At 45.6% G+C, this 13,906-nt stretch overlaps 1 protein-coding gene across 1 annotated transcript in view; it reads left to right on the top strand.

Annotated features, from left to right (window-relative positions):
• ANTXR1 (ANTXR cell adhesion molecule 1) overlaps positions 1-13,906 on the top strand; it is a 250,777-nt gene that overhangs the window by 170,771 nt on the left and 66,100 nt on the right. The window contains exons 15-16 of the mRNA XM_017853768.1: positions 9,495-9,590; positions 10,204-10,371. Coding sequence (XP_017709257.1) covers positions 9,495-9,590; positions 10,204-10,371 — 264 coding nt within the window. The remainder of the gene's footprint in view (positions 1-9,494; positions 9,591-10,203; positions 10,372-13,906) is intronic.

Here is a 13,906-nt window from a genome sequence, read left to right as displayed (position 1 = left end):
GATTGCAGACTGCTGTGCTAGCAATGAGGGAGGCTCCGTGGCCGTGGGACCCTCCTGGCCAGGTGTGGGTATAATCTCCTGGTGTGCCCGTTTGCTTAAAGCACAGTATTGGGGTGGGAATTACCCGATTTTCCAGGTGTTGTGTGTCTCAGTTCCCCTGGCTAAGAAAAGGGATTCCCTTCCCCCTTGCGCTTCCCAGGTGAGGCAATGCCTCGCCCTGCTTCAGCTCTTGCTGGTTGGGCTGCAGCAGCTGACCAGCACCAATTGTCTGGCACTCCCCAGTGAGATGACCCCAGTACCTCAGTTGAAAATGCAGAAATCACCGGTCTTCTGTGTCGCTCGTGCCGGGAGTTGGAGACTGGAGCTGTTCCTATTCGGCCATCTTGCTCCACCCCCCCTCTCAGTGACCTTTTTAATAGAAAATACAAAAATTTATAATAGAAAAAGGAACTACTTTCTGAGATTCTGTGTAACCAACAGTGACACACTTGTATAAAGAGGGTACAAAGAGAAATTACTTGAAACTTGAAGAGCTCAGTAAAAGCAAGGAAGTTCCATTTTAACAACTAAGAGGGACATTTCCTGGGTTAAGGGTCTTCTCAAGTGGCACCAGTGAGGATCCCTCCCTAAGTCTCCAGTTATTCCAAATAATTGGCAGTTCATGGGAGAATGCAGTAATGGAGCACTTCATGTGATGGTTTTGTTCTGCATGTAATCACCTTCCATGGATTTTACGACCATATTTGAGTTTTTATCTGCCTCATTAGCCTGCAAAACACAGAGACCAGTTCAAGCTAGTCCAAGATGAAAGAACTCAGGTAGACTGTGGCTGGGTAAATAACTGAGGCAGCTCCAGACACCACCCTCATGGGCTTTCGATTTCACTGCTAGCAGCTCTACTTCTCTCTGGGAATTTACTCCCTTCTGCCTTCTCTTACTGGCCTCCTCTCTGCCCTCGTAACTCTGGTTCGTAGAGAGCCCTCTCCCCTGACTCTATCTGATATTTTCCATCTTCATTTCACCGTCTGCCCCCAGTGCTTATAGCCTGAGTCTCTCGGTTTCCATCTTCCGGTTCCCAACAGGGGAAAATATTTGGTCCAGCTTATCTTTTCACTCCAGACCATAGATCATCAGTCACAGCTCACAGCCAACCGACAGACTGCTGCCCTTGGGTCACATCTGGCCAAAGAGAAGCTTCCTAGTAGGCCCCGTGGCCCTGGTGAGAATAGCTCCCTCAGAAGGAGGAGTGGACCTGGTGCAGGCCCTGTGGCCTCTCTGAAATAGTATTGTTTCAGAAACAAAACTTCGGTCTCATTAAATACCATCAAAATAAAAGCTACACCCAGGAATCTAGGCCATATTCTCCCAACATCTGCCACTTATACAGGCTCCCAAAGATCCTATCATTCCCAACTTCATGCATATTTGAAAGGCAACAGAGAGCAGGAAGCCCCATGACTGAATGTAAAGTGGGTTATGGCTTAGCCCCAAGCAGCTTCATGTCTCAGACACACACAGACCTACACATGAAGTAAATGTGCTGGAAAGAGAAGATGCTTCCTTTCCCATGTGCTTTCTTACTCTATCAAAGGCATAGCTCCAGAAACATCTGCCATTTTCTTCCTTAATCACACTGCCTTGGCCAGACCTGGGCTGGACAGATGACTAGTACATTTTATTTGCAATGAAAAACAAAACATTCCTTTCTTGGAGTCTAGAGCGCCTCCCCTCCTTCATTTCCCTTTGAAACCCTCTGGCTTAATCAACTAAATATTGTGTTAGAAATAAATCAAGAAACTACCCAAACTGGAGACGCAGGCAATAATAGATAAAACATTGTACTTTTTAGCATCAAGCAAACCAAGGTCTTAGAATCTGACTGGAGGGACATTAGAGAAGTCAAATACGATAGAGGTAAAAGGTATGTAAGTAACCCCAATGTTTTTTGATATTTAAAAATCTTATTTATTCAACAACTCTAGAATGAGTACCTCCTGTGGGCTAATAGCACGTGTGACATTCTCTGCCAGAGTTGCCTTAAGAGAGTGTGTAACTGGGCCAGGCGTAGTGGCTTAGCACTTTGGGAGGCCGAGGTGGGCAGATAGCTTGAGACCAGCCTGGCCAACATGGCAAAACCCTGTCTCTACTAAAAATACAAAAAATTAGCTGGGCGTGGTGGCACATGCCTGTAATCCCAGCTGATCAGGAGGCTGAGGCAAAAGAATTGCTTGAACCTGGGAGGCGGAAGTCGCAGTGAGCCAAGATCACACCACTGCGCTCCAGCCTGGGCGACAGAGCGTGACTCTATCTCAAAAAAAAAAAAGAGCGAGAGAGAGAGTGTGTAACTGGACGTTTATAAAGTTAGTGGCCTAATCAGTCCTACTCAGGAAGAAAGGCAGAGATTCCTGGTGGATATTGCATGTGAATGTATAAAAATTAACAATAATAGTGGTTAATTACTAAAGATGACATTTATTGAGCATTTATGACTATCCAGGCAGTGATGTGAAGCACTTTTTGTGGTATATTTCATTTCATCATTCAGCAGCCCTGAAACAAAAGTGTGCTATTATGAACTCCTGTCTTACAGATGCAAAACTGAGGTATAATGAGACTAAAATACCAGTTGCCCCAAGATTTCAGTTATTAAGTGATGGGACTGGGATTCAAACTTGTACCTGGAAAAGAAGTGTAGAGCAGTCTTTCCTCACCCGTCCCTGAAGACGATGTAGCTCCTGCAACCAAGAGCAAGGCCTCCGCTCCTTGTTGGGAGCATCAGGTGCCCCTTTCTTGAGTGGCAGTGTCACCCCTCTCTGACCCTGTCACTCAGACAGGGCACACAGCCCCTTTTAAGACTGATGTAAAGATGGCTACTTATTTTCTGTGCTCTGTCTGTGGCCCTAGTGTGTAGCTATTCTCTTTAGATCTCATCCCCATGTTTCCCGCCTGTCTTCTCTTTCATGCTCCCACATCACCATGTCTCATCATGAAACTTTAGAATGCATCTGGGAGCTTGGTATGGTGGCTCACTCCTGTAATCCCAGCACCTTGGGAGGCTCAAGCAGGATTGCTTGGGACCAGGAGTTTGAGACCAGCCTGGGCAACATAGGGAGACCCCCGTCTCTACAAAAATAAAAATTAGCTTGGCATGGTGGCTGTCACACATGTGGTCCCAGCTACTTGGGAGAATGAGGCTGGAGGGCCGCTTAAGCCCAGAAGCTGGAAACTGCAATGAGCCATGTTCGTGCCAGTGCACTCTAGCCTGGGCAACAAAGCAAGACCCCAACTCTTCCAAAAAAAGAATGTGTCTTCTTGTTTTAATCATGGGTTAGTATATGTGCACTGGGGGGTGGGTGAGAGTGAGAACGGATGTGAATATGTGGACATCTATAGGTTGGTGTTTTGTATCTGAAGGGAGAGGGGTGCCTATTGAAGGCATTGATGCCCATCCAGTGAACAATAGGCACCTGGCTTTGAAGGATGAGCTTATTTTCAGATTTATTATTATGCTCACTGATCCTAACAATTTCTCTGTGGCAAGAAATGTTTAGATAGGAAAACTGAGCTATGGAAAATTATACAGAGCTAGATAGGTTGAACTCCTAATAGCAACAGGCCTGGCATCCTTCATGTCTACACAGACACCCAGAGTAGCCTCCACCCTGGAGGGATGAAGGGCCAAGCTACTCCCAGGGCATCTTCTTGCCAGTGACCATTAAATATACACACACACATACACACACACTCACACCCACATTCACACACATACACTCCAAACAGAAGTCCTAGAAAAGGCCCAAAATTCAGTATTCTATGTTTTCATACTTTAAATAAAAAAAAAAAGAACATTGCTGCTAGGAAAATAAACACTTTATTCTTTATCGAAGAATACAGGACAATCCTTGTGTTGTCTTTAATCACTTTGTTTACGTAAACAGATATAATGGTGCCATGACATGTGAAATGCGGCTCAGAATGGTGAAATCTTAAATCCTTCGGAATTTGTTCTATTTACAAACAGAAGTATTGCTGGATCTTTCTGACTTGCCAATTCACTCCTAGGAGTTTGCCTCCAAGACTGACATTGAGGGGATCTCCCTGACTTCTCCCCAAAGACCACATGAGACAGTCCTACCAGTTCTACTTTAAGTTCTGCCCTTCGGAGCCTCCCAGACCTGGGAGTTTCTATGGCCTTAGTCCTTTAATTCATGTCATCATTCTCACAAAACTCACTCCTCTATAAATGTAAACAATATTGTCGACAGTTGAGTTCTCTTTATTTTTCTCAAAACACAACACTGTGCTGGCAGGTGATGAGGACTCAATGATAGCTGCTTGAGTTCATGCAAGAACTGACAAAAGGCCCTTGTTGAGCTTATACATTTAAGATGTGCTCCAGGTCAATGACATTTAAAATTAATTTAAAAGCTGATTTAAAGCTACTGCCTTGGGCTTGATTCTCTTTCAGTTAAGTGCTTCTTTTCATTGATAGTTCCTATTGAAACTTGCAGTGAATTGGGAATTGTGAGCCTTCTCGGGTCAAACTGGCCGCGTGGCTCTTCTAGTAAATGGATACCAGAGAAGCAGGAATGTTAAAGAACTTATCAACTTAGTCTGAGAGGGCCACCCTATGCACAACTCCAGGGGGCACTATTCACATCAAGTCTGTGGAGTTGTCCCGTGCACAGTCTACATGCAGGAGTGAGGCAGCCCCAGAATCTGGAAAATTAATTCCTTCTACCCTCTGGTTTGCTTAATAACTAACAGTTAAATGTGTTGCGTGAGTGGAAGGTGGAGTTGTGGAAACATGAGGAGGGAGCATTGCATTCTCTGGGGAACCCGGGAGTTCTTCGCAGAATAGGTTACACTTAAACAACATGAAGGGATGGGTAGAAGAAATGGGAGAAGGGCTTTCCAGGCATGTGGAGCCCTGCATGTTGAAGCGCGGAGCTGCACAAAAGCCTGGCATGATTGGGAAAGATGGGAAAAGTTCAGGGTCTGAGAACAGCACAGGGCTAATCCAATTACAGGCTAACCAAGTGAGTTCAGAGACTTCATCCTCTACAGCTGTTCCTTCCTCAAGCGGGACTGTGCCTGCAGGCACACCCAGGTCTGCCTGAGGACATGCAGGTCAGAAGGGGCCTCTACCATCTGAGGAATGTGCTGCCATTTCTGTTACCCAAGCTCCAGCCAGCTGGACGTCTGGAGCCACCACATCCTTTCAGATTTAAACACAACTTCCCTTGATGGGAAACCAGCCTCCCTCCCCAATCCCTGCGGTTTCTCCCAGGCACCACTGACTCCTACTCCTTGCTTCTTCCGCGTTATCTCATCTCGGTTTGCTAGACACGATCTAGCAGCACTGGCACACATCCAGCTGCGCAGCAAATTTTACTGAAGGTTTAAAAATATAGTGCAGCGCACAACCCCTGACGGAATAGTAAAGGGCCTCTTCTTTACCACCGGCCACTCCCACCACTCGGGGGGATGGGGGATCGTAGCAGTTTGCTGGTAACTCGGCCCCACTCTGTTCTGCTCATCTTCTCATTCCCCACAAACCCCTGATTTCTCATCCAAAGCAATTGGGCTCATCCAGCCCCATCCTCCAATAACCATAGAGGACAGCAAGGTTTTTGTTTTGGTTTGGTTTGGTTTACTAAAGGAAAGCCAGCTCACACTGAGGATTTCTATACTTGGTGTTTCCCGCCCCCCCCCCCCCCCGCACCCCCTACATCTTGATAGGGCAGTGTTAGGAGGACGTTCTCAAGAGCCTTTATGGATATTAGATGAGATGTAAAAATCCACCCTCCGGTGCTGCCGCTTTCTTTAGGTGGCCTTGCTGAGGGGGGCGGGATTCTACCATCCATTTTTGGCCAAAGTGAAAAAAGAACATCAAAGATCCTTCTCTTTCCTGGGAATTGCAAAACCCTCTGTCTCCAGAATGTGTAAACAGACCCATGCGACTTGCAGGGGAACTCTGACTCTCCGTCCGTCCGTCAGGCCCTGGGGCGCCTTAGTGCTGCCTGGGCTGTTGTCTGAGCTTGGCAGGGGCCAGCGCCGGTCAGGGGGATTTAAGCGACGGGCTCGGTGGCGCTGCGTTTCGTATGGAGGATTGCCCGAAGCCCTAGGCTATGTTCCTGTTGCGGGTAAGGCCAGGCCTGCCTGGGGCCTGTAGCACGGGGGCGGGCAGCTCCTTCCCCAAGCCAGGGACAAGAGGGAGGGGCCAGGGATATGTGGGGCCAGGGATAGAGGGAGGCCAGGGGGCTAGAGGGAGGGGCCAGGGACTACAAGGAGGGTTGCCCCGGTGTGCAAGCGTAGCCTGGAAAGCAGTGGAAAACGGCTTTATGCATCTTACTATATCCTGAGCACTCAACGGGGTTGCGAATTAGAGAAAGCCAATTGTAAATCCTTCTTTAAGTTCTTTTCATAAAATATAGGGGGAGAAAAATCCCTGGACAAGGCATCAGAAAACCACACCAGAACTTCACCTTCAGGAATCACTTCTTTTCTCTAGATCTGACTCCTCTTCTGTGCAGTGAAAAGGCTTAATTAGATGAGCTCCTAGATGATTAAGAGGCTCATGAACCTAGTTGAGTCCCCTGTGGAATAAAGCGTCTTTATTCTTGGAGTTTCTTAACGTTCGTGGTGTTGCTGTGTTCAGCTTTAGGGTATAGAATTTCTGTTATCTCCTTTGGAACACTGCCCCAGAGCGGGAATGCCCAGGCTTTCAGAGCCATATTTTGTTTATCTATGTTCACAGACACTTACACAGAAACATACGTCCACCGCCAATGTAAAGTTTAACCACATATAGGATATATAAGATTCCTGCTTTCACATCATAAGGTGAAAGAAACCTCTGAAATTATAAGGTAAAATCATATGAACTATAATATTTATTGTGTTGGGGACTTTATTTTGTCATATTTTGCAGTTGTAAATTATCAAAATTAAGGTCAGGTGCGGTGGCTCACACCTGTAATCCCAGCACATTGGGAGGCTGAGGTGGGAGGATCACTTGAGCCCAGGAGTTTGTGACCCGCCTGGGCAACGTGGCAAAACCCCGTCTCTACAAAAAAAAAAATAGAAAAATTAGCGGGGCACATTGATATGTGTCTGTAATCCTAGCTACTCAGGGAGGCTGAGGTGAGAGAATTGCTTGAGCTGGGTTAGTTGAGGCTGCACTCCAAGCCTGGGTGACAGAGTGAGACCCTGTCTCCAAAAAGAAACCAAAAACAAGTATCGAAATTAGCAGGTACAAGGGGAAGTCAAAAATGAGCGAGTATTTGTTGCCATCAAATGATTGCCATCAAATGCCACAGAAGAACAAAATCCAGACTGGCCAATGCTGAGAAACAAACGAGAATGAGGTTGCATGAGTTCAAATCCAGCTCTGTCACTTAGAAGCTGAGTGACTGAAGTCATTTAACCTCTCTATTCTCATTCTCTAAAATAGGAATAATAACACCATGTACCTCCTTGGATGGTTGCAAGATTAAAGGATTAATAATAATTTAAAGCACTTAGAAGAGTGACTGGCACACAACATGGGAAAGGCTGCATAAATTCAATGGTGTGTTATCATGAATGCAATGTGTGTTTATTGAGTACCTACTTTGCACTTAGAATACAAGGGTCAGCAGAATCTGAGAGAGAGCAACCAAGTAAGAGAGAGAGGGACACCCAAGTGTCAGCTGTCAGAATGTTGTACATCCTATGACCTCTCTGTCCTTCAAGATGTATTAAATTTTTTAAAAATCATTTTAAAGAAGACTGCCCATCCCAAGCACAACATGTAACTCAGGGAGTCTTAATATGCCAACATGTTTCTGCTTGCTTTGTCACCTTTCATCCTGACCTCTCCTGCCTTTGCTTCTTTGTACCTTGCCTCCTGCATGGGTACCCTATCCCACGCAGTGGTACCCTGCATAGAACTTCACCCAAATGCCACCAAAACAAGGCTGTGAGAAGCAGGCTTCGGCATTGTGAGCAATTTCTCCCTCTTTTGTTCATTCCTCTGCTTTATCAACCCCTTTTCCAGCTTTCTTTCTCTACCCAGAAGAGAAATCATGCCACTTCCTTATAATCCATCCATGACTGTAAACGGTGATATTTTTCTCCCCACAACAAGAATAATTACAGTGCCAAGATGAAGAGCAGTCGCTACATCTCCTCCCTTTTTTCCATCCATAAAGTTACAAGTTCCTCTTGTCTTCTTTCTTCATCTTAAAAAATATAAACACTAACTTCTTGTCACTGAGCTAAGTTGCAGACACTAAATTAACTTCTTTATTTGAGTCATCTCATTTAACTTATTTGTAAATTCAACAGATAATTCTTGGGCACCCACCACATACTATGTAGTGCTGTTCTAAAAACTGGGAATACAATTGTAAGCATGACAAAAGCCTCTGTGGAACGTACGTTCTAGTGTGGAGAGACAGATATTAAGTAAATATCAAGCCATGATGAGATGCTTAACTAAAAATAAAACAGATTGATGGGATGGACAGACTGACTACTTTAGAAGAAATTTCCAGGGGAGGCTTCTCTGAGGAGTGATATGAAAATCCATCCATCAGAAGATGGGGTAGGGAAAGTGCTTTCCTGGACAAGGGGACAAGGGGACACTGTGCACAGGCCCCAAGACAGGAATTTGCCCAGAGTATTTGAGAGAGGGCAGGCAGGCTGGAGGGCAGGCAGGCTGGAGCTCAGGAGGAGGGGGGGCGCATGATAAGGAAGAAGGCCAGAAAGGTGAGCAACGGCCAGAACACACAGGGCAGGGCTGGCATTTGCACTTACCCTGCTGCTTTGTGGAGAACAGATCATAGGTGAGTCTAAGGGCAGCAGGAGGCCAGTTGGGAAGCTACCACAGTGTCCAGGAGCAAGTGCCTGGGGGCGTGGGCCCAGGGTGGTGGTTGGGGTGGAGAAGTCAACAGATTTTAGATCTTTAAGTAGTAGCAACAGAACTAGCTGGCAAGTTGGGACAAGTGGGGGAAAGGCAGTAAAGAAGAGAGAGTGACTTCCAGGCAGTGGGGAAGACTACAGGAGGAGCACGTTTAGGGTAGGGAAATCAGGATATCTCTGCGGTGGTATTGTTGAGATCTTTTTTAGTCCCCAAATAATGTGAATGTCAAGTGAGTAGTTGGAGTTCAGAGGCATCAGGGCTGAAGATATAAATTCACAAGTCATCAGCATGTAGGTGGGGTTAGATGCGGTTCCCACAAAGGAGTAGAGCTGTAGAAAAGAACAAGAGAACAGGACTGTACCACAAACTTACCAGGTAGCACTGCTTACATTCCCACTCTATAGATAAGGAAAACAAGCTTAGGTGGTTTCAGTGCTTGGCCCAAGATCCCAGCAAACAGTAGCACTGGGATTGTACTCTAGGCAGTCTGACTCTACAAGCTCTACTCCTAATCACTCAGCCATAGTAGGCAGGTCCACACAGCAGTGCTGTTTTGCTTCCTTCATGTGCCACAATTTCTCTGCAGGAAGAAGATGATGATGGTCTGCCTAAGAAAAAGTGGCCAACGGTAGATGCCTCTTATTATGGCGGGAGAGGCGTTGGAGGCATTAAAAGAATGGAGGTAAGAGGACAGTTTAATATACACTTATCTATGTGCTGACTATTCCCATCCAGGTACCAGCCAGGCCTGACCCTGCTTAGCCTCTAGATATCAGGCATGCTCAGGGCGGTATGGCCGTAGACCACACTGACCGCTCAATGTCAGAAACCCAAAGGAAATTGCTGCAAACCTGCTTGAGGTCTGTTGGGGATATGGACTCTAAGGCAGACAGATGGAGAGATAGGAGGGACAGCCTTTTCACTGTGCGCTCCCATGTCTTGCCCACTGTGAGTCAGAGCAGGGAACACATCAGCTCAAACTTCCTCGTGATTTCTTTTCTCACTGAATTAAAATCCAAAGTTCATAGCTGTACCTGCAAGGTCTGTGCGTGTACTGTCCCCGCTGCCTGGACAATTCCTCCCTAAATATCCATCCATGTGGTTCACACTCTCTGCTCCTTCGATTCTCCCCTTTTCTCTTTTTCCACAGTTTCCCTCCTCCCTGGTCCTCAAAACCCAAAGGAATCCAGGGTTGGGTAGCATTCACATTGCAACTCATGCATGTATTTGTCATTCTCATTCTCAAGGGGCAGCATATTTTGTCATTTTGTTTCATTGTATTTTATTTATTTTAGGTTCGTTGGGGAGAAAAGGGCTCCACAGAAGAAGGTGCTAAGTTGGAAAAGGCAAAGAATGCAAGAGTCAAGATGCCAGAGCAGGAATATGAATTCCCTGAGCCACGAAATCTCAACAACAATATGCGTCGGCCTTCTTCCCCACGCAAGTGGTACTCTCCAATCAAGGTGTGTCTCTCTACTCAAAAATCTATCATCAGTCCTGATAAAACACTTACATAGTGAAGAATCAGAATCTTTCCAAGTAATAAAATCCTAACCTAAAATCCAGCTTATCACAGGGGAACAATTATCTAAAATTATGGACTTGAAGTACAAGTAATTACTATCAATTTCTACATAATCTGGGTTGAAAACTAGGCTTTTTAAAAATCACCATGGTGCTCACTTCTGCAACACATATACTAAAATTGGAACAATATACAGAAGATTAGCATGACCCCTGGGCAAGGATGACATGCAAATTCATGAAGTGTTCCATATTAAAAAAAAAAAAAAATCGCCATGGCAAAGTAGTGGAAAAAGCATGGACTATGAGTCAAGTAACTTGGGTAGTAACCCCAGAGAGTGACTATAAATTTCCATAACATCTCATAACTTCACTTAGTAGACAATCTACTGTCTAAGAAAAATGGCAGCATTCTCCTTGATGCTAATCTCTACTCCTTTTGCCATAACATAAGCCCATTCCCTTTTATTTGAGCCTCCTGCCAGTGTGTCGGGGCCCACCAGCAAATCTCAGTGGCCATGGATCTAGGACTCACTCTTCCTGGTTGTGAACAAATCTTTTTTCTCCACCATCTGTCTTTCCCCCACACCTCCAGAGCTTAAAATCCTCTTTGGTTATTGGGAAGTGTAAGCCATAAGAGGCAGTAAATGCTTCCTAAAGACCTCTTTTTTATTTTATTTTATTTTATTTTATTTTACTTTATTTTATTTATTTTTTGAGACAGGTTCTCACTCTATCACCCAGGCTGTAGTGCAGTTGTGTGATCTCTGCTCACTGCAGCCTCGACCTCCCAGGCTCAAGCCACCCTCCCAGGTAGCTGGGACTACAGGCACACCACCACACCCAGCTAATTGTTTTTTTTTTTTTTTTTTTTTTTTGAGAGACGGGGTTTCGCCATGTTGCCCAGGCCTGTCTTGCACTCCTGAGCTAAAGCAGTCTGTCCACCTTGGCCTCCTGAAATGCTAAGATTACAGGCATGGGCCACCATGCCCAGCCTGAAGGCCTCTTTTCTATTCCTCTTGGTCCAAATGGCTTTGAATTCACATGATTGAATTAACACCTTCACTCTTTAGCCGTGCCCATACACATCTGCAGTATGCCACTTATCAAAGAGCACTGGAAAATTATAGTTGAAAAGATCTGGACATAATCTGTTCCCACTCTCTGATTTTATACTAAGATAGGCAAAGTCCTTGTTCTGCTGAGGTCTGGAACCCAAGGTCCCCAACTCAGGGCTACAGACTCCAGTTTCATGCTGCAAACAGAACTGAGCCAACTCCAAAACCTCAAGTCAAAGACTCAATAGAGCCAGCTCCCATCACCATCCATACACACACACACGCACACACACACGCACACACACACATACACAGCCTTACCCACTTCCAATAGCAACAAAGATTATTTTCATCATTTGCTGAGTTAATTTGCTAATTTTGGAGCAGGACTTCTCCAACAAAATCAAAAGAAGTACCATTGCAGGCAGCGTAGCGAAACGTTATTGATGGTCACCTTTCCTCAGCTGAGCTAGCTCAAGCTCACCTGAATTGCCACGCATTTCTATTTTGTTTTGCCATGTTTAAAGCAGTGAGATTCTTTTTTTAGGACAAGCCTGCCCCCTGGGGTAATGGATTGAACTCTGAAAAGATGTGGGCAAAATGCAGCTCGCTTGACTAACAGCTGTTTGCTTCTAATTATTTTCTAATGAAGAACATGCAGTGGCGTGCATGTGTGTGCAGACAGGAAGGAGCCAAGCAGATTCTCAGCCATGAAGAAGAACGGGGATTTTCTGTTATGCCATTCTCAGGAATCTGTACCTTGTGACTAATGCCACATCTTTGGTTACAGCCAGGTTTTTGTTTCTGTAATCTAGGACACTGAGAGAACATTAATTCTGTTTGAAAACTCCAGTTTCTACTTGAGAGCATATTATTCCTCTATTGACTGGCAGTTTAGGACTGAATTTGATGAGATAAATAAGTATATGGGCCAATACATTTAGAAATCTAAAAACATTCCCAACACCCACTTGGAATTAGTATCAATTCAGTAAGTATTCATTGTGCAGCTACTGTGTACCAGGCACTGTAGGATGTTGAATATACAGAGGCTTTCAAACCCAGCTGAGTGTCAGAATCACCTGAGAGTGCTTTAAAAAACACAGATTTCCAGGCCCAGTGACTCAGAATCTCACAAAAGGCCTCCAAAAGCACACTGGCTCTCAGCACTCGCCCATCTTTTCCCATTAAGTGAAACTCCTTTTGTTCACAATGCCTCCCTTTTCTAATTTCACTTCCAGACTCCCTGAGCGATAGGCCTCTGTTGCCCCAATTGTCACTTCATCGGTCCTGACTCCTGAGCTTCCTCTTAGTCTCTGTAGTCTCTGTAGTAAAGCACTGGCTCTCAAAGGTGGTCCCTGGCATCAGCATCACCCAAGAATTGTTAGATATGGACATTCTTGGGCCCCACCTAAGATCTACTAAATCAAAACCTCTGGAAGTGGGGCTTAGCCATCTGGGTTTTAACAAGCTGAGTTAAGAAGTTGTCACCAGCTGGGCTCAGTGGCTCATGCCTGTAATCTCAGCACTTTGGAAGGCCGAAGAGGCTGGATCACAAGGTCAGGAGTTCAAGACCAGCCCTGGCCAACATGGTGAAACCCCATCTCTACTAAAAATACAAAAATTAGCTGCGTGGTGGCGGATGCCTGTAATCCCAGCTACTCCAGAGGCTGAGGCAGGAGAATCGTTTGAACCCAGGAGGCAGAGGTTGCAGTGAGCTGAGATTGCACCATTGCACTCCAGCCTGGGCAACAGGGTGAGACTCCATCTCAAATAAAAAAAGAAAAAAAAAATGAAGAAGAAGTAGTTGTCACCAAAGGTTCCAGCCAGCATTCCATAGGAAGTTCTTGGAGGGCAGGAACTGTGGTGACTGGATTGTTAAAATAGGCAAAAGAGGCTGTGATTGCACTGCAGTGATTTTTCAGGCATCTCAGCAAGGAGAGCCCCATTGATGTTCACACTGGGTCCATTTTTACCACAAACACAACTGCTGAATTAATGTTAAGTGGTCGGGAATCTGAGTGTCTTAGGAGTCAACTAAAAGGCCAGATGGAAATGACCTAGGATGCCGGTGGACTTGAAGAGCTCCTCGGCTGGACTCCCTCGTTAGGATGTGCACAGCATGAATCCTCCTTTTGCCTGGTGCAACAGCCAATGCCAATGCTTACTCAGCTCCTTCTACTGTAGAGGAAATGCACACACAGCCATTGGTGTGGTTACTCATGTTTATGAGCCTTCTCTCCACCAGATTTGACCCCCTGCACACACCAGCCACGCTTTGAATCCCCAGTAAACAGTGTCGTACCTGGCTCATCCCTTAGTAAAGAGCTGAGGCATGAACAGTAATTATGAAACCACTCCCCAGAGCATCCTGCCAGTCAAACCACACAGACCGTTTTGGCACACTCTGTCCAGA

Source organism: Rhinopithecus bieti, unplaced genomic scaffold (genome assembly GCF_001698545.2).
Source record: "Rhinopithecus bieti isolate Rb0 unplaced genomic scaffold, ASM169854v2 scaffold_36315, whole genome shotgun sequence".
Lineage (NCBI taxonomy): Eukaryota > Metazoa > Chordata > Mammalia > Primates > Cercopithecidae > Rhinopithecus > Rhinopithecus bieti.
This window is presented reverse-complemented; position numbering and strand designations above follow the sequence as displayed.